At 41.1% G+C, this 21,907-nt stretch overlaps 1 protein-coding gene across 5 annotated transcripts in view; it reads right to left on the reverse strand.

The window, feature by feature from the left end:
- COLEC11 (collectin subfamily member 11) overlaps nt 1-21,674 on the reverse strand; it is a 41,735-nt gene extending 20,061 nt beyond the window's left edge. Inside the window, exons 1-3 of one of the 5 annotated variants that reach the window (XM_038133324.1) lie at nt 18,289-21,674; nt 8,738-8,773; nt 1,889-2,044 (exon numbers count right to left, since the gene is read on the reverse strand). In XM_038133324.1, coding sequence (XP_037989252.1) covers nt 1,889-2,018 — 130 coding nt within the window. In that variant the 5' untranslated portion in view covers nt 2,019-2,044; nt 8,738-8,773; nt 18,289-21,674. Of the gene's footprint in view, nt 1-1,888; nt 2,045-8,633; nt 8,789-15,230; nt 15,376-18,288 lie in introns of those variants that run through there. The other 4 variants (XM_038133325.1, XM_038133322.1, XM_038133327.1 and 1 more) reach the window with 4 other exon arrangements.
- Nucleotides 21,675-21,907: the final 233 nt, after the last annotated feature.

Below are 21,907 nucleotides of genomic sequence, written 5' to 3' on the forward strand. Positions count from 1 at the left end.
TTTTAGGGATTTCACATTTACTAGGTCTGTCTCAGGCCATTTTGTGCTTCACTGAATTTGTACATCAATTTTTCTCAATTTTGTAAGGCTTGTATCTTATGAAATGGAGTGAAATCATTAATACACAGTGGTTTTTAGGCCTCTCTCTGCTTTCCAGGCTCAGAATTGTCATCTGCCAAAGGGTCCTGCACAGTTTGCACACTTTAAAAACCTGTGCTGCACATAATAATAATAATGATTCTTAAAAATTAGCATAGATACTATTTTAACTGATTACAAAACTAAGAAAATCAATGCAAAGAAGTCACAAAACTCATCCGGTCGAGTTCTTTGATATGAAAAATATTTTCAAAGTTTAGGGCTGTGAAATCTGACCCTTTGACTGATCTTTCATGCAAATTTGGACAACATATATTTAACTTGGTGATGTTCTTCTCTGTAAGTCGCTTTTACACAGTAAATATATCAAAAAAATTAAACAACTTTACTCAAGCCTTAGTTAAACCCCAGAAGCCTGGATATAGTGTTGTTCTCTCTAACTAGAATATCTGCAGAAAGTCTATATATTATTAAGATCAAAAGCCACTTATTGAAGTAAATAGTAAATGACAGCTTTTGGCTGAGTTCAGGCATCCAAAGCTACATTTATAATAATAACAATAGACAAAACAATAATAAATATTAAGAAATAAACATATTCTTAAAGCAAATTGTCTAAGCACAGCCAGCATCCCTGTAGGCCAACTCTCTTGCCCCAAGCAGAGGGCAGCCACATACAAACTGGGCAATGCCTGGAGAGGGCAGTTTACACCCCAGCCAAACCCCTGGCCAGGCTGAGCTCACTATTTAGCTGTGTGCAGCTGCAAAACAGAACTGAGCCTCACCCTTCCCAATCAGTTAACCAGAACAGGCAATGCCTGCAGTCCATACTGTGGCTCTCAGACAACTGGGAAAGCCCAGATTTGTACAGATAAGATTAATGGCACTAATTCTGGTTAGGTGGGTTTTGTGACACTACAAGGCATAATTACAAGAAAAACTGAAAGGTTTGTTGTGTGGTTCTTACAATGCTTTTTTTTTATTGATTATGATAAACTGGTGGTTTTCATGTTTTGTTTTGGTTTTTTTTTTTTGTCCTTAATTAAAAAATATTTCCCCATGTTCAAAAGTGTTATATTTCAACAGAAATGTCATAGGGGAATTATTCACAAGGGGAATTATTGCTATTGACTAAACAGGGCTGGGATTTTAATAACCATAATGGATGCTGTTGCTTTAAAATACTAATTCTTCCCAATGGCTGATTTCTTATGCAAGATATATTTTTTCCTATGAAAAGATCAACAGTTTATTACACCATCTTCTTTGGGCAAGAGCTGTGGGGCATATTCTGTAAAAATGTTGCCTTTTTCAAAAAAAACTACAGAAGTGCCAAAAACCTAACTAATGTTTGCTTTCTTCTAAAATGTATTTGAGCTTTTAAAAAATCAAAAGAAGACAAACAAAAGACAAGGAAACACAAAATAATTCCTATTACATTGCAAAATGGAAATGAAAACCTCTCCAGGTATAAATTAGAGCCTGATGTTACAGTTTTTGAGTATGTGTACCACTTCTCAGTATAAACACAGAGCAACCAGGCAACATATAAGAGTAACAAGTACTAGTGATCACGAGCAAATCTGGGAAACTGGCATGCCTTCTCTGAACTATTTAATTTCACCTTATGGACCTTAAAACTCCATTTTTAAGGAGGCTACAAACAGGGGCAAATAAGATGACAACTGAGAGGTAACTTCTTTGTCTCTGTTAAAACTGTCAGTTATGCAACTGAGCCTGTTAGAACAAAAATATTAATATTTAAATAATGAGTAGGCTTTCACATTACCTTTGAGGCCTGGAACAAGAATCTGAACAGAGCAGGACTCCTCTGCAATGTGTTGAGGATATCCAGATCTTAGCAGTGACAGGAAGGCAAGGCTAATTAGAGTCACCAAGAAAACCAGATCTCTCTTCATAATGAGCACTTACAGGTCACTGACTCCTAAACAAAAGAATGAATAAACAGTTACAAGAATTCCAAAGGCTTTCAAAAGTTTCTAAACACATGCAGCATCCCACTACAAACACAATATATATTTGTGTGCCATAACCCACGCAGCATGAGAAGCACATGTGCAGCTCCTCCAAGCAGGTTATATGTTCCTCAGACACACAGGAAACAGGCAGCAGCAACACATTTAGCAGCTTTTTTGCTGTTAGACTGGATGAGATAAAGCTCAGGAGAAATTTAATTAAACAAGAAGGAGATTAAACAATGCTAATAATAGGCAATTCTGTGTTCATGATTTCTCATTGGAGGCAGCTATCTGGAAAGGTGAAAGGAGATAATACAGCATGTAGGCTTAAAATCACAGAATTGCTTAGGATGGAAAAGCATCAGCCAACCATTAACCCACTACTGCCAAGTCTGCCAATAAGCCATGTCCCCAAGTGCCACATCTACATATCTTTGAAATATGTCCAGGGATGGTGACTCAATCACTTCCCTGGGTAACCTATTCCAGTGCTTGACAACCCTTTCCATGAAGTCATTTTTTCCTAATATACAATCTAAATTCCCTCTTGCACAACTAGAGCCCATTTCCTCTTGTCCTATTTCTTGTAACCTGGTAAAAAAGACCATCTCCACCCTGACTACAACCTCCTCTCAAGTAATTGTAAAGAGCAATAAGGTCTCCCTTGCACCTCCTTTTCTCCAGGCTGAACCCCACTCCTCACAGGACTTGTGCTCCAGACCCTTCATCAGCTCTGGACTGACTCCATGTCCTTCTTGCAGTGAGAGGCCAGAACTGAACACAGGATGAGGTGTAAACTCACCAGTGCCAAGAACTGAGGGAAAATCACTGCCCCGATACTGCTGTCCACACCATTGCTGGTGAAGGGCAGGACATCACTGGCCTTCTTGGCCTCCTGGCCTTGCCCTGAAAGTTGTCAGTACTAGGTTCCCACTTAGAGTGGATACTGCTCTAAAGAGGCAATTCAGTGACAGATGAGACCAAATCAAAGGCCTGAAAATTCACTTCCCATCCACCTGAGCACTGGAATTGTGCCCAGGCAAATTGTCTGATACAATAGCCCTCATGTAAGTCATTGAGGGTGGAAGGCAGGTAATATTTCACTGTATCACTCAATAAAGTTGAATCAGAGTCTTCAATAACTCCTGAAGAGAATCACCTTTGAAACATCTAACATTTAGTCTAAGCTGACAAGTGAAATGGCTTGCTTGAAATTAGGCTGTGAAGAGATGTCCCAGAAAACAACCAAACAGAAATGGAGTTTGTGTGAAAGGACTGTAAAAAAACAGTATTTAGGAAGCCTGTAAAAATACTTTGACAAAAGTGTTATTTATGTATTTCTGATACATTTTTCCAGTCCGTCCTTAACCAGAGCTCAGAAAAACACAAATACGCTGAAAGTCATAACAGGTTTTTTATCATTTATAGCCACCATAAGGGCATACGCATTTTACATCTGGAGCAAGAAGACTGGGCCATATTAATTTCCACTCCCTGAATCTGTGTAAGTGGGTCTGTATGTCTCAACATGTTGGGGATCTAGGAGAGCAGAACTGTTATTTTTGGGATGGCCTGAAGGTATTAAATGGAATAGCAGATGTCTTAGCAGCAAGTAGAAGATTTTGGAGTTAGGAAATAAATTGTCCCTCTGAATTACTGTCCAGTTTGTGCTTCCATTGTCCCCTAGGAGACCATAGGAAGGGAATCTGATGGGAGCAGACTTTTTCTTCATGTGTGGAGGGCATTGCATGAGTTACAGGCCAGGTTTCTGTGCCTAACAACCCCCTTGCTACACCATCTGTTGCTACATCCACGTTGAGGGACAGGGGGATGCCACCCCTGAGTTCTTACTGATCATCCAGATCTGGTGCAAAGACTTGTATATGCTGTAAGTCCCTTTTGACCCAAATCTTTTCCTCGGGTTTCTTTCCAAAGGAGAGAGACCTGCAGCTGGAGGACCACACCTTAAAAAATGGTATTTATGCTTAGAGCTGGGAAGAGCTGTTGGGTCAAGAGATCTCAATACAGTCATAGTCTAATGGGCTACAGTAGGCCAGGAAACCCTAGGGGAAAGGTAATCCTGGGTAATGCTGGGCAATTTTCCCATGGGGCAAGGGAGGAACAGGGACTATCTGAGGTTTTCCACAACCTGCCATGCAATCCTATAATGGGTCAGGCATAAGCTACTTCATAGACAAGCTTTGCCAACCAGAAGGAATACCTAGGAGAGTGTGGAACTGCTGCTCAAATATTTGGGCCGTGGTAAGTTTTGTCACAATTGCAGCAATGGTCACTTGAGGTTTCTCAAGAGTAAAGGACAAAATTGACTTTTGCCACTCAAGGATGAGGAACAGGAGCTAGAGGAGAAGGTACACCATAAAGCCATGCATGGATCTGTTAGAATGTGTCCACAGGAGGGACACAAAGATGATCAGAGGGCTGAACCACCTCTCCTACAAAAACAGGCTGAGAGAATTGTGGCTGTTCAGCCTGGATGATGTCTTCAGTATTAGCTTTCATAGTTTTCAGATTCTGTGCTGCCTTAGTGTATGATTCTGAACTTGATATTAAGTGTTAGTAAGTTCACTTCACAAGGTAGTTAGACAAAACAATTCTTTTCCAGGAGAATAAAAGTGGGATATCCTGCCTAGGATGTCCTGCAGGCTGGTCACCAGGATATCCCAATTTTTATGTAGTAGAAGCACTTCAGGATTCAGAAGACCAGACAAAGAGGCTTTCAAGCCAAGTGGTTCAGATACCCAGCTGAAAGCCTGGAAATTAGGCAGTTTCAGCATGAGCACCTGGCAGACTGGTGATAAGGATTCTTGATGGACAAATTGGAGAGTGGAATGAAATGGCCTGAGACGGAAGAAGAAATTGAAATTACAGTGGTGCTCCTGTCTCTGCATTAGTGAATAAAAGGCAACATCATCTCCTCTGTCTGCATTTTATGAGAATTTAGATGTATCCAGACTACAACTGAAAGATCAAAGGCTCCAGGTATGTTAAATATTAATCTGCCTTTGCAAACTCCTACACAGCTCAGAGATGAGACAGACATTGAGCAGCAGAGAACTGTCAAGGCTGCTTCTCGACTCTTCTCAGCAGCCACATAAGAAGGATTTTCTGGGGAAAACAAAATCTCCAACAAAGCTTCAGCGCATTCCCTGCAGTCTGCTGCTGGGCTTACATGTCTCAGAGACAGAGGGGATACAACCCCACCCTACCACATATTAACTCACAGAGGAAATGGACTTGTTCTAGAAAAAGAAACTTCTTTAGTGTCATTCAGGTAACAACACCCAGATCCATAAGAATAGTCGGGGAAACTACCTTGGTCTGAGAAGAGCCACTAACAGAAGGAATCTCTGAGGAGGTTGCATATTAAAAACTCTCTAGAATCTGTGGTTGCAGTAAAGAGACACATTAATAGTAGAAATCAAACCAAAAGCACTTTGTATATCACTTTCTCCATCTCTCCCTTCTTTCAAAATAAACCTTCTGCACCTAAAATTTCTTTCTGTGATTGAAATAACAGTTTGATCTCCAGGTTTGTGCTACAGCAGACACTTTAAAATCCTAGAAAATTTCTTGCCTTTCTAACTTACTTTCAAGCCCTTTCAGACCTAGATGAATAAAGTCATTTAAGAAAACTAAATCTCAATGAAACTGGTCCTCAGATAAAGGAGGACCAGGCTGTTTTTTCAAACACTGTTTTGTCCCTGGTATTTTGAGTATCTTCAGCATTAGTAAAATCAATGCCAGACAGAAACCTAAGCATGTACAGCACTTGTAAAAGCATGAATATTTTCTCACTGCCTATGCAGGGGTCAAAAGTCAAATTTATGGCCATTAACAGTGGCCATTAAATCAGTGAAAGCTGAAAGTATTGGTAAAAATTAGGAGAAGAAAAAGGCAGCACTTACTTAAAAAATAAAAAAAAAATAAAGTGCCTCATTTTCCATCAGAAATGAAAACATATCAATGCAACCAGCACAATAATTTCAAAACAACTTTTGAGATCTCTCAGCTTTAGGAAATCTGCCTCAGTCACCAAAAGAGAAGAGGTTTCTCAAGCCAAGCTTCAACTGACAAGTCCTTGAGAGGTCATTGGAGAATCCCAAAGGTCCCATAGGCTCACTCAAAACCACTGCAGGACCAGCCAGGCCAGCTGGCACTCATTGAGTTCCCACACTTCCCCCCAACTCTGGGCAAATGGAAAGCTTGGAGATCACTTGAGCCAGCTAATGCCTCATGCATGAAGTTCCTGTGTCTACCAGTGGCTCCAAAAGTGCCAGTGGCTAATTCTATTTTGGACTTAGAAGAAACAACACAGACGATCTGCCAAGCTGAAACTAACTGGATGAAAAATGCAGAAGTGATGCTTGACAATAATGCTTGCTGGCATTATTGCTCAGCCAGCCAATAGCTGCAGAGTAACTCTAATCCTCTGTATAATCCTATAGGACTCATCTTTGAGCTGGTTTTATTTCACTGAGTAGTTTTCATACAATGATTTTTTTTTTGCTGTTATTTTAAAAATTATACTTCATTCTCAAGTATCTGAGCTGAATTATCTATATTCTGAATTGAGTATGCTTCTGGTACAGACACACAAATCTGCAGAACCACAGCCACATTTGCTGAGTGACTTTCCCAAGCTGGTTTGAATCAGCACTACACACACAGCAATAACTTTCAACAGTTTTCACTCCCTGACTTTTCAAGTCCTTGTCATCCACATCTCAACACCTCCCTGGCAGAACTCTCTGGCAGCTCATGTGTCTTCAAGCCACCTGCAGGCCCTAAGCTGAATTCTAGGAGATGCAACACATGCCCACAAAATAGCAGGCTGTAACACAGTCCCCATGCTATTTCAAACATCTTGAACAGATAAAAGACCAAAAAAAATTAAGTCCCAGGGCTACCACCAGTGCCCACCTCAGACCAGGGACAGGTTTCTGGGGAAAGCGGGGAGAACCAGAAGGGACAAGCCTCCAGCACTGTTGACACAAGCTGCATTTCACCCCTTGGCCCAAGGGATGTGGATTATTCCCCGGGGAAGAAGCCTTTCACATTGGAGATGAAACCTGTGTCACTGACCTCATCTTTCTCCATTACAGCCTTATTAATCTTCCTAACCTACAGATGTTTTGTGTAGCTATGCCTTTACTTGATCTAAACATTTTCTCATTTGTCCTCTCAGTTCCCTTGCACATTACCTTTGGTAATCAAACGTTTGCCATTTAGCTAGACTATAAAAATCAGAATCAATTACAAAGCTGCTTAAACATTGGGTGATCATTATCCTAACATTGCAATGCTCTCAAGTTAAATCTTACGTGTTGATTTAAAGGTTAAAGCAATGGACTTGAAAGACTGAAAAAAAACCCTAAATATTAATATTGTAGAATTGCAAAAATGAGGACCATAACTGCTGTGGTTACCAAGCCTCTGTGAAATCTATGGAGCATGGAGTAGCATAAAGCAGAGACATAACACATTTCAGCTCCTGATGACACTGAACAACAGCGACGTTTGCTGTAGAGGACAAAAGAGTGAGTCTAAGCTGATGGGAAGCTGGCATTACCTAAAAAGCAAACTGATAGTAAGTCCTTGGTTACTCCCCAAAGTACACTTAATACTGGCACAATAGAGCCATTTCCTCAGACAATGTTTGTGAGGTGTAAGGTATGATTAGTTTGTCAACATAGATGCCCTAAATCAGATGTTAATCTGATGTTTTTAAATCCTGATGTTGTTCTGCTGAAGTCAATGAGTTGATGTTAGAATTAACTTACTCTCATCTGTACTGAAAGTGTAAAAACGAGGCTTCAGCAAGAGTGAAATGAAGTAGTGCCAGAAAGGGGCAAGTTTTCAAAACTTTTAACTAGAGGGAGATGGGACCCGAGTGCCAAATTTTTCACAATAGTTCTCTATGGACTTTTAGACAATCTATGGATTTTTTGTAGAAAATAACACTCGAGTACATTTTTGTTTTATGTAAATTGGTGGTCAGAGACAACTAGAATTACTAAAGAGAATTTCTCATACAATGTTTCAATCAAAGTCTCTACTAGATTACAAGATCTCTTCTGCCTTCAGCTATATTTTACAAAAATAGTTAGTGATTTTGGGTGCCATCATTGTTATATGTCAGTTCTAATTTTTTGTATTCTCAACCACAAACAAACAAGCAAACAAACTAGTGTACAGGGCTCTAATTTAACTATCAGTTCTTCTAAAACAGGGGTCTAAAATGTCTCAGTTTATTCCCACTTCTATAAAGCAGTTACATTAGATCTTCATACTATCCCCACACAGTTATCTGTAGGAAATAAAAACCCAAGGATTCAGCAAGAATCAGTGAATGATGTGGAGAATGCTACAGGGAACATTTCTATACATGAATAAATACATAATATGAACATATACATTTATAATTTTATTTATGAAGCTTTAAGACATTGCTTTTCAGCCCTTCCCATCCCCAGAGGCTTAGGACTAGCTTCAGAAGTTGGGATATCTGTGCAATATCATCCCCACTTAACTTACACTTTGCAACACGTTCTCACTCTTGAGGTGTTTGGAAGTTTCCCTAGGTGGGCCTGACCATTGTCTTCTTGAGGGCACTGGACAGGCTCAAAAGGCAAACTCACCCTGGGAGGGGGTTGTCCCAGTCCTGAAGTTCCATTCTGGGAGGTGCAGAGAAGAGACAGAAAAGTCTATCAAGGCCCCATCCAATCATCCCAGCCATGCCAGCAGTGGCACCTGCCTTTTGCACAACAGAAATGCCATTCAAGTATTGATCCAAAAGGTGTGAAGTAACAACTATGGAAGATCCTTAACTTAAAAGGATTGAAACACACAGCTCCAGTTCCCCACGAGGGTAATTGCTCACATTGGATGGACACAGCAGGTGAAATTAGACTACACTCAGGCATGCTACATTAAGGGATGAAAGGAAGCAGAGAAGAAGCCTGATGATGAAGCCAGCTCAAGCCCAATGGTAGGACACTAGACTAAAACTGGGTCAAATGAGTTTTCTGATTTCTGTTTTTATGTCCCACAATTGAATCATGTATAAACACAGGGACAGGTCAGGAATATCCAGAGAGAAGACAAAATCTAAGAAAAGCTGTTTATGAGATTAAAGAAATAATAAAACAAGAGACAAGTCATAGGATATAGACTACGAGCAGACATACCGCAAAAGGGAAAAATTAGAGGTCTGACCAGGGGAGAGTAGCAGAGAAAGGACAGACGAGCAATGGCACCATTGCAGAGGGTAAGGGGACACGAAAAAGGTTTGCTTTTGGTTGTCACAACATCCTACTCCTCATTGAAGAGAAAAAACAAGAAAGAACAGAAACAGATTTAACCCCCTTTTCTCACACATTAGATAAGTGACAACTGCAATTAAAGTAGGTTCTAAGAATAAAGGAAAGCCACTTGAACTGCTTCCCAGTTCTTCCCAATGCTTCAAGTATGACACCTCAAAAAGTGAACCACAAGACAAAGCAAAGCTGCCATTAGCAGATGCCTATTTATCAGGACAACTCTACTTAGGTCAGGATCCCATGCTATAGGGGTTAGTTTTAAACAGACCCTTGGACGGGATTTTACTGCTCTGGCTTAGGTGGTCAGTCTGAGAAAATCATCCTGAACACTGTGTAGCCAAGTCAGAGAAAGGCACCTTGGCACAGGGATTCATTTAATCCCAAGACAGAACAGAACCAGTAGCTGACTCTGGAGGTACCTGTTCATTGCTGAGTATCACTAGTTCAGCCTTGCAGGTACGTAAATTTAGGTGAGAGGTGTCCCATCACTGCTAATTAGCTAAGTCAGTCTACAGGAGGGTTAACAGCAGCCTGGCTTCCTGCTGCAGTCAGGAACATTAGCCTCCCCTTCTCTGTACTGTCACCAAAGGCCAGCTGATCCCAGCTAGCGCAGGCTGCTATTCCAGCATTAAGATTTTCTTCTGCTTGTAATGCTGTTTTTCAGTTGATTTTATTCCTTGGTTCCTGGCAAGGATAAAATGGCCATAATTCCTGTGAAAAACTATGCCAGCCAAGGAAAGGAATGCCCTTGGCAGCAGCTGAGATGGCCTTCAGTGTGTTACAAAACTGTGCCAATGCATGCCAGCAGCATGCAATACAGAAAACAGGAAAATGCATAAGTGAAAGAATTCAAGGGACTAAATTACCAGAAAAACAAACAAATAAACAAACAACAAAACCACAAAACCAAACCAAAACAACAACCTAAAACATACACACAAACAAACAACAAAACAAACAAAAAACCTACAAGAAAACCCACAAAAAAACCCCACCAAAAACAACCCAGCACATAATGAGAGTGGGAACATTTTAAAAGAAGGAAAGATATGGCAAATATTAGGCTGCAATAGAAAATAATAACCAGTAAAAGATACAGAACATAGGAAACACAACAACATCAGGCATTTTGTAATAGCATGCAAGCCACCAAGAACTATGGAAAGAATCCAAGAGTGTTATCCTCAAATGACAAGGACGTATTTCTTGTAGTAATATCCTCAGTATAACAAAACACTGTGGTACATAAGAATTCATGATCAAAATCTTGCATTTGAACTGGGGCAGTGTCAATGTTGTTTCAACAAAAGGTTATTTTTACTTTTAGACTGAGAGACCAACTAACACTCTACATGTGATCCTATGTGATTCTACACATGGACTACATCCGTGGACAAGGGAACAGCTACAGATGTCATTTGTCTTGTCTTCTGTAAAGCCTCTGACATGGTGACAAGATCATCTTTCTAAATTGGAGAGATATGGATTTGATGGATGGAGTGTTAGATGGACTAGAAAGTAGTTGGACAATCACATCCTGAGGGTGGTGGTCAACAGCTCAGTGTCCTGATGGACATCAGTGATAAGTCATGTCCCTCAGGGGTCTGTATTGGAACCAACGTAATTAATATCATCATTAGACGAAGGGATTGAGTGCACTCTCAGCAAATTTGCAGATGACACCAAGCTGTGGTGCAGTGACACATCTGGAGGACAGGATGCCATCCAGAGGGACCTGGACAAGCTGGAGAAGTGGCTCATGGGAATCTCTTGAGGTTTAACAAGACCAAGGGCAAGGTGCTGCACCTGGGTCAGGGCAACCCCAACACAGGCTGGGGATGAGCAAATCCAGAGCAGCTCTGCAGAGAAGGACTTGGGGGTGCTGGTGGGTGAAGGCTGGACATGACCCAGCCATGTGCCCTCACAGCCTGGAGAGCCAAACGTGCCCTGGGCTGCATCCAGAGCAATGTGGGCAGCAGGTGAGGGAGGGGATTCTGCCCCTCTGCTCTGCTGAGACCCCACCTGCAGTGCTGCATCCAGCTCTGGGGTCCCCAGCACAGGAAGGACACGGACCTGTTGGAGTGAGTCCAGAGGAGGCCACCAAGATCATCAGAGGGATGGAGCACCTCTCCTACAAGCAAAGGCTGAGATATTTGGGATTCCTGGAGTCACCTAATTGCAGCTTTCCAGTACCTAAAGGGAGTCTAACAGAAAGATGTGGAAAGACTTTTTACAAGAGCATATAGCGACAGGACTACAGTGAATGAGTTCAAATTGAAAGTAGCTTTAGATTAGATACTGGGAAGATATTCTTTACTGTGAGAGTGGTGAGGCACTCACACAAGGCTGCCCAGGGAAGTTGTGGATGCCCCATCCCTGGAAGTGTTCAAGGCCAGACAGGATGAGGCTTCGAGCAACCTGGTCTAGTGGAAGATGTTCATGGCAGGGGGGTTGGAACCAGATGACTGTGAGGGTTCTTTCCAATCCAGGCCATTCTATGATTGTATATCTTCACTGGAGAAGTGACAGGTGATCTTGATAGTAACATTACTACCCAATGTCCTTTTCATTCTTAGAGCTCTGACACATCTTTCCAAATACCAATAGTATTCCAATACTAGAGCTCTGACACATCTTTCCAATTCCAGATTAGGGAAAGAAGGCAAAAGAAAGGAGAACTTATGAAAACAGCTGCCCACATTAATAGAAAACATTTGGTTGGTACACAAAAATGGTTGTATAAGCAAAATGCAGTGGGAAAATAAACAGGTTTCTATGTGACTGATGTGACTTAGTTGAAGCACACACAAAGGCACTCAATTCTAGACATTAACAAAGTTCTCAGAAGTCAAAGTATTCTTACACTAGTATGCCACAGCAGACTTTCACTAATCAGTCTGTATCACTGGCAATGGTCATGATCCAATGTAAAAGCTATTGCCAAAAGGAACCCAGCAGTTCCTTATCTTTCAGTGGCAAAATCTCCCAGAGCAGCTCTTGGACACGCCACAATACATGCACTCAAAATACTTTATCATGTACAATGCACTGGTTGACAAATATTTTTAAAATTTGAGAAGGAGTACAAGGGATTGCATGCAGTTTAAAATGCTTTTGACAATCTCATCTCATTTTGTAAATCTGAAGTATTAATTCAGAAGTAAACAGATAGAATGTGAAGAACACAATTTGCAAGCAAAGGTGTCTATCTGAATTAATATAAAGAAGGTGTTACTTCCCTTAAATGTATACCGTGATGCTTCTGCTACCAAAAGATTCTTGAGGATGACAACTCCCTTAGCAATTTTTTCATTGAAGTCCTTCCATCTAACCAACTGCCCTGAGAGATTTCTGTATTTTAATAATGTACATTTCTAGGGAATAATATAACAAGCTGTGTTAAGTAAGTGCTAACTACTGGCATTTCCACTGCTTTGCTACTCAGCAAATTCTCTAACAATAGCAGCAGATGTACCTTTCACACAGCTAGAACATGACCAGAGGGCAGCTGTGCGCCAATTAAAAAGCTGCAAAACAGCTAAGCAGTGATCACTTCAACCTCCACGTGTGTCTGCTCAGAATTTATAGGGCACTTACAGGAGCAAAAACTAATGCTACTGTTCTGATTGTGCAGTTACCACTAAAATAAAAGGCTTCAGTGGTGTTAAAGAGTAAACTGACCTGAAATCACAATATCCACCAGTTGACTTAAGAAAAGAAACAATGAAAACAAAACCAAGACTTGACGCAGTTACTCCGTGCTGCCAAAAAGACACAGAGGCATCAGTTCTATACATGACAGAAAGTCCATGTACTCAGTCACTGTAACTGCAAGGTTTAATGTCACCTTCCCTAAAATCAAGGAACAGTGTGAATGCAATCACTTGCACATTAAGTGTAATTAGGCAAATGCATGTTTAAATACAGAGTTTCTTAGGAGACAGTCTGTCAGATGTGGTGAGTTGGCTGTGGCTGGAGGCCAGTTGCCCACCAAGCCCCTCTACAGGTTTTGTACAACAGTCTTAGAAGTAGAGAATGACAACAGAGAGTTTTTGACACTCCACAATTACATAAAAGGCAATTCTGACATATCATATATCATATCATGGCCTGGGTTGGAAGGGAGCTTAAAAATCATCTGGTTCCAACCTCTTTGCCATGGGCAGGGACTCTCCGCTAGACCAGGTTGCTCAGAGCTCCAACTGGCCTTGAACATTTCCAGGGATGTGGTATCCACAACTTCTCTGGGCAGCCATTTCCAGTCCCTCACAGTAAAGAATATTTTTCTACTATCTAATTTAAGTTTGAAGCCCTTTCCCCCTGTCCTGTCACTACAGGCCTTTGTAAAAAGTCCCTTTCCATCTTTCCTGTAAGTTCCCTTCGGGTACTGCAAGGCTGCAATTAGGTCACCCCAAAACCTTCTCTTCTGGCTGAACAAACCCAATTCATGAAGATACTAAACAGCAAAGGAAGTTAACCTCCAATAAAGAGTTTTGCAGCATAGCATGGCTTTCACTACATCATCTCATTTAATTTCTACATTAGCTTTAAACTGCAAGTTAATTGCACAGCTAGAGAGAAACACTGCAAGTGCAACTGTAGGTGCTGCTGGCAGATCCAGCACTCCTCAGCATGCACCATCATTCCTTCTCTTGCTCTTTCATATGTTCTCAGTATCTGTTTCCTTAATATTTCTTGAACATACCTTCACTCCAGTGAGCCATCAGAGACTTGTTTTCTTATTAACACCATTCTGACAAAGCTCATTGATACACATTTTTCTTTTCCTATTTAATAAGGCTTTTTTTTCTCCCTGTGCTAGGCCCTCATTAGATTCTTGTCTGGTGTTTTTAATTCATTGGCTATTATTACTGTGCCATCTAACAATGCTGATTCTTTCATATCAGATTTTTAAAGCTCTTTGTTTTAATTCCCAAAAATTAGATCTCTTACAAAACTTTCTCTGATGATAACAAAAAGTTCTCTATATAAGTAAAATTAAAATTATACAATCACTTTTATAATTTTGTCCTTCCAAAGAGCAGACTGACCCTGGCATTCAACATCTCATCTGTGGTCTCTTAGAGGCCCATAGACCATTTCTAAAGAGTCCGCTAAAGATGAATAAATGCATAACTACTATCAACAAGTTTCAGTATTTGCTAAAATCATCAGCACCATCACAGGAGATTTTGGGGTGGTCCACAACTAAGCCTGAAAATCACTCAAATTAAACAGAAAATCTTAGACTACTGTCTGAAGGTTGTTGTTATTATTTATGCTTATTCTGCAGCTAGCAAACAGGACAAAAAAGAATATTATCACAGAGAGAGCCATACCTCAGACCAAAGACAGGCACGAGGAACCTAAGCACATCTATGGATACTGCTTTATTCTTCAAAGTCCCTATTCAAAAAGCCAAAGCTGAAGCAGTTTCTCTTTCCACTCTCCATCCTTTTCCCCCATTTTTCACCCCTAAACCTCCAAGTGAGAGCTGCTTAAGCAGCTTAAGTTCAACACTGGCAACACTACCTCTGAATCTCTCTCTGTGGCCTCATCCCAGGTTCAAACAAAGCATCCAAAACCATCTCCTAACAATCCAGCCACCTTAAGAGGTAGGAGGTTCCTGTGGTTTTACTGAAAAACTTGGGTGTCTAAGCTTTTCTTACTGCACAGACCAGAGATGGTCAACATCTTGCCTGAAAAGAATAACAAGACACTCTTCTCCACCTAGCACACTTCCATCAAGGAAACACATCCAAAAACATTCAGTCTCCTCCAAGCATACCAAATTACTATGTTGGTTACTTACAAGGGCACCTTTCCAGCAGATGGGAGGTGGAGGTTTGGAGCAGTGCAATGAGTGCATTTAGACCTCCTACTTCCTGGGTAAGTGGTCCCAGACAGCAAGTCATTATGTGACAGCTGGGTAGCAGCAGTCTAGTTATCAAAGAGAACTGTAGAAAACACTTTTCTGAGAGCCATTTTTCAAAATCTCCATGCTTGAAGAACAACTCAGCACACAAATTCAAGGTAAGCTTCCACCTTCCAGAACTCTAGTTCCTGCAGCATTTGGCGCTAAAGATGGTGAATTGATCCACATCCAGCAGAGAGAATTGTGGAACACCTCTCAGAAGCAATTTTCAGATGGCTGCTGTGGCCATCACACACTTGTCTGACTGCGGTGAGTCACTTTCTTCAGCCCTTAGCTCTCCTCCTTCAGCCTCTTAGCACTCCATATTGCACAGCCAGTTCCTGGTTTGGAGTCTGGTATTCAGCCTGCAGCACTGTGAAACTATTCATTCATGTTTATGTTTCATTCACGTGCTGTTGGACCAGATCTTCCAAAGTCCCTTCCAACCCAAACCCTTCTATGATTCAGTGCAGAAGAAAACCAATGCAATCCCTGTAACTCCTCACCATTTGTCATACTGCTCTGTCCTGGCCTCCAGGACGCCCTATGGACCTCCTAACCAATCTTCTGATAAAGTTTTGAGGGGGCAGCATCCAAATAGTCCCAGAAGCTAAAGATCTTTGGATCTTTAGATCCAAGAAAAATTAAGAGACTGGTGCACTGATGAAGTGCTCAAGCAGACCAACTTCTGTTCTTTTCTTGACTACAAACATCTTATACAACTATAGGCAAATGACCCAGGAATAGATTTTTCTGAAGAGCCACTTAGATGGTTGAGATGACACCTTGCTGGATTTTCAAAACCATCTCTTTCTAAAGCTTCAGGCTTCTAGTAGGTTGTTTTCCTCTTAAGAGTTCTTAAGAAACCTGAACATCCAGCCATACTCCCTTGCATTTTTCAGTTCCAAATATATAAAATAGAACACTTTCAGTACAAAAGTTGGCAGAAGCATTAACAAAGCCTTAGAAATGGTATTAAATATTTTCTCTCTTGTACAGGTGTTTGCATGGCCAAAAACAACAAAAGGCTTTAAACCTTCTGCTGACACTCTCTTGAAGGGTCCTACTCTCATGGCTGAAAACCAGGATGGCCTGTGGCTCATGCAAACTAGAAGGAAACAATCAAATTTTAAGAAGCTGCCAACTAGTTATCAACCAGCTGATGCCTTATGAGCCCAGTCTGTGCCTCTTTCATGAGGCTAACTTTTCCAAAACACACCCTAATGCTCCTTTCATCAAGGGAAATCAAAATAGCAAGACCCTGACCACACAGCCTTACGGGAAGTGTGGTTCAGCTGTGAGGTTCAGCCAGTAGTGAAATGCAGTGCAAAGTACAAACTACACTTCCCAAGAGACACCATGAGAATATTTTTGGCTAAACTCTCCTGGTTTTCAGCCAAAATAATTTGACAAAAGAACTGAACTATCCCAGAAAACTGACACTTTTCTTTAAAAAGCTACCCTGCCAAAAGTCTTCCTACTTCAAAAGGATTCTGGTTCAAGAATTTTTGGACAGCCCTAGAGATGACTAAAAAGAGCTTTAGAAATAGTGTAAAATCACTCAAAATAATCAGAAAAAAATAGCCTTGAACATAGCATACAATTAGAAATTGCACAGATTTCTGCTGCTTCCACAGAGCAGTTCTCTGTTGACTGTGGCACTACGTCATGTTTAAAATGCTATTCTGACTATGAATTTAACTTACACCTTATCTTTCATGTAATAACTAAAACAATAATTTCATTTTAACAGATACATCTAAGAATTTAATGAAAGAGAGTCCAAACATTTTTAAAAGGAATAGTCAACTTGGAAGTCTTACTTCTTGTCTACAACACTGGCACACCTTATTTATGCTGTATCAGTAACATACTAAAATTTTAGGGATAATATCATTGTGCCAACTTTAAATCAGTGTTTGTTTTATATTTTCAGATTACTACAATGCCTTAAATGTTCATGACCATGTAAACAATCACATAGATATGAAATACAAAGATCTCAGCTACAGAGAGGAAAATATAGAGCAGCAGTTTTTACATTTGCAACATTTAAAAAATATTTCAATACTCAAAATCAAAGTGTGCTGGTTTTACACCAATCCATAAAGTCATAATATTTCCAGTCCAGTTGCTCCATTTCACTGTATGACAAGTAAAGTTAGGTATTCTCCTCAGTGATTTGATTTTGCTAGAAAACAATCCTCCTCCAAAATTTACATGTGTATGCACAGAGATCAGAATGGAAACTTGCAAGTCCATTATGAATCCTAGTTTCCATAGCTCATGACTGAAAAGCAGGCACGTGCCCAGCTGCTTACTAAAGTATGACTTACTCTCACTCATTCCTGCTCACTTGGACCAAGATTTTGTATCATTATACACCCTAATATCTCACTAAGCATTTCTGCATGGTACTAATCCCTACATGATTTGTTTTTCACTGAGATTGCTCTTAATTATCCAGCAATGTAATTCCAGCCCTTACTGGACCTTCACTTCTGCAATGCCAGTCTTAGTTCTCTGCTTTACAGTTGTATTAAAAGATCACTTTTCAAAGTGGAAAACAGACAACTGCCTGTGTCTGCTACTAGGAATTACAACTCAAGAATGGAGTAAAATAAGTTTCAATTGTAGGAGAAGTTAAAATTCATGTAGTGTTTTGTCCTTTCCTGCTAAAAGGAAAGCAAGCTCTTCCAATGACATTTGTATGTTTTAAATACAACCCCCGCCCTAAACTAAACTGGCATTCAGTGATCTAACCCACATGGGTGCTTCTCAATAGAAATGTCCAATGTTATCCAACAGACTCAAGCAAGCTCTTTTTTCCTTTACCTTCCCCTTCTATTTTGGGATTGTCAATCATATTTTGCCATATGCAAAGCAGTTTCCTAACAAATATTCAGACTTTTTCTTCTACATATTTTTACAGAGTGAAAGCACAAAAATCTCTTACCTTATGGCTGCTGAGAGAATGGGAACTGCACAACGCTCAGTGCCTGCAGGGACACTGCACAGATGAACCTCATTGCTGCTGTTTACAGAAGTCTGACAGTTTTTAATTTGAAAAGAGGTTGTCTTTTTCTTTTCGACAGTTCAACAAATCAGACAAAACAGTTGCAAGTGTTATCTGTAAACAGCTTCCTGTTTGAAATAGATCAGCTGTCCTGCAGGACAATAATTAGGGAAGAAGTGTGGGAAAACTGAAGAGGTCCATGATGTAAGCTTTTTATTTTGGGAATGTACTTTTTTGGGAATGCACACTTAGTTTCCCCTCCTCCTCTCTAGCAGAGAACCCCTTTTAACCATTTACATCTATTCAGCTCTAAGCCATGCGTGCACATTGCCCCAGCACAACACTTCTCTTACTTTGCTTCAGCAGATATGAAAACACATGAAACACAGCACTGAACATGATCATCTTGTGTGGATAATTAACACACTCTCCCCTTGCTGAAATTCTCTCCATGCTTGCAATTGGCTGCAGCATTCCTGACTTGAGTAAAACAGGCAACTGTTTCAGAGCCATGTCTGAACACCCCACAACAATGTAAATGCTAAATTATCCACATGGCAGGCATCTTCACGATATTTTGTGGGATTTTTTAAACACCTTTTGATACAACTTTAGTGCTATTTCACTGTAGCTTCTACATAGTTGTACAACTCTGGTTTTTACCTTAAACAGCTAGACTAGTTTGAGGCCTGGATAAACCACAGTATTCCATATACATCCGAGCAGCAAAAAACTGGGACCAGTTGATTCTGGGAAGTGGGATTTTGGGAACACCCCCTCAGTTACAGCAGTTTATACTTCAACAGATATAAATGGCTTCACTCTCAATTTCCAGGGCAAACAGAGAGTACCACTTGTGACTGTATCAATTAATAACCTCTGATGAAAAGCTGCTGTATTTGTAAGGCTGTAGCTCTGATAGCTACAAAAAACTTCTGTGAATCAGCTGTCTTCATCCGTCTTGTGCCACTGCTCCCTCCTCCCAGTTCTTCCAGGTAATATTTGAGGGGTCATGCTCTAAGCAAGCACCCAGTGGGCTGGGAGCCTGGATAACACCCAATACGTGACCTCTTATTTGAAAACCAGGACAGGAGCTGAGGACAGCAGCAGGAGGTTCCTTTCCATCTTCCACACAGAAAGTATTAGTACACAGAAAAGGTTTTAGACTGAGGGGCTAGAGAAAGCTGCAATAGAATCATCTATGTGTTTGCATCTTTATCACTTTTCAGATCTCTTTTGAGAGGTGTAGATATCATCTGAAACCTTTTGAGAGGTTTCAGATCTCATCTAAAGTGTAGGTCCACTCCACTGAGAATTTTGTGCTGTGGTGCAGTTTGCAGTACAAGCTGATCACACGGTACTGATGTACTCTCTTCCTGCTTTGCTCTTGACATTACATATCCTGTCTCCCAGCAAAACCTCTCCCTAAGCCTGGAGTGTGCAGCCTTCTTGCCCACAGCACACACTGACCAGCTTTAATGGCAAAGACAAAAAACAGGTACAAAAAGAGGTAGTGATGCCTCAAACTCAGGACTCCCTACATACAGGTTTCCATGTTGGACTGGAACCTAGCTACCCTCCTCCACTGCTATGGACTCCTGTATTTTAACACACACCAAATGGTCACAAAAAGCTAAAGAGCCAGTGGTCTCTTCCAAAATAGATTACCTCAGTAAAGAAAGGGCAAAATGGTAGAACATGAACATAAGTGTCTAAGGACCATGCAACTCTAATTTTTAAGTTCATTTTTTTATGAACACCAGCCCCACCAGTTCAGTGGGAGCAAAGCAATTAGCAGGACTGGGCCTTTGCAGCACTCTGCTGGCAGAAACTTGCCAAGACAAACATTTTATGTAAAGAATGCAGCAAAGTGACTGTAGTCCAAGCCTTTGAAGATCATATTACCATGGCAAAGACAACTCCATTTACATACATATCTACTCTCCCTCTAAACATAGGAAAATAACTTTGAGGCCAGAAACAGAATTCAATGGAGAAACAGAGTCATTCGGGGAAAGCTGGTAGGAAAGGTAGGGTAAGCAGAAAAGAAAACAAACATAAATGATCAGTGTTCAAAAGGAAAGTGCAAACACTATAAATGCAGTAAAAGAGCTTTCTCTAGAAAAGGGACAATAACCAAGCACATGGTTTTCTTTCACATGAGAGAGAAAGGCATAGTCCCCATACAGAAGGCCATAAATAACCTTTGCCCACACCAAAAACCAACTGGAAACTGTGTAGCCATATTGGTGCATCACCTAAATCAGGCGACTATGTGCAAACTGGGGTACTGATGCATGGACCTGTGGGAGCAGTCACAAATGCTGCTGGTTAAGTTCTTTATTATGTTAACATGCCTGTCTGGGACACAGTACCACTTCAAGAGCTGATTCCCAAGTCTTTGAGCCACCCTTGCTGGATAGAGAGGGACAGCCTTCAGAGGCCACAGAATACCAGTACAGGGGAACAAGGAGCTCCTGGACAAAGAGCAGCACAGAAAGGAAGCCTGAAGAGGGTGGAAGCAAGAATGGTTAGCCTGGGAGGGGTACAAATTGTCTGAGAAATGAGGGATCATGTTAGGAAAGCTAACATGCCCTGAGAGAATTAAATCTGGCCAGGGACATCAAAGGCAACAAGAAAAGCTTCTTTAGGTACATCAGTGATAAAAGGAAGACTAAGGAAAATGTGAGTCCTCTCTGCAAGGAAACAGGAGACTCTCTTGACAGGCTCAAGAGATGGGCCTGTGCAACCTCATGAAGTTCAAAAACAGCAAGTGCACCTGGGTTGGGGCAGGAAATCCCAAGCATAAACAGAGACTGGGCAGAGAACAGCCCTGAGAAGAATTTGTTGGCTGATGAGAAGCTCAACATGAACCAGCCATGTGCCTTTGCAGCCCAGAAATCCAACCACATCCTGGCCTGCATCAAATGAAGCATGGCCAGCAGGTTGAGGGAAGTGATACTGTCCATCTACTCTCCCATGAGAGCCTACCTGCTGTGCTGCATCCAGCTCTGAGACCCCCAACATAAAAAAAAGTAGACCTCTTGGAATGAGTCCAGAGAAGCACTAATGAACATGATCAGAGCAGGGCTGGAGAACCTTTCTAATGAACATAGGCTGAAAGGGTCAGGCTTCTTCAGCCTGGAGAAGGCTCCTGAGAGACCTCAGAGCACCTTCCATTACCTATAGGGGTGTAGGGCTAAAAGAAAGCCGGAGAGGGACTTTTTACAAGGATATGTAGTGACAGGGCAAGGCAGAAAGGCTTCAAACTGAAAGAGAGCAGGTTTATATTAGATATTATGAATTCTTTACTGTGAGACTGGTGAGACACTGGAACAGACTTCCCAGAGAAGTTGTGGATGGCCCACCCCTGGAGATGCCCCACCCCTGGAGATGCCCAAAGCCAGGTTGGATGGGGCTTTAAACAATCTTATCTAGAGGAAGGTGTCCCTACCCACAGCAGGGAGGGCTAAAGTAGATTATTCTTAAGGTCCCCTGAAACTCAAACCATTCTATGTTTCTATACAGCAAGACACCAGTTAGGCCATCTACTTCAGCT

The sequence above is a fragment of the Motacilla alba genome, chromosome 3, assembly GCF_015832195.1.
Source record: "Motacilla alba alba isolate MOTALB_02 chromosome 3, Motacilla_alba_V1.0_pri, whole genome shotgun sequence".
Lineage (NCBI taxonomy): Eukaryota > Metazoa > Chordata > Aves > Passeriformes > Motacillidae > Motacilla > Motacilla alba.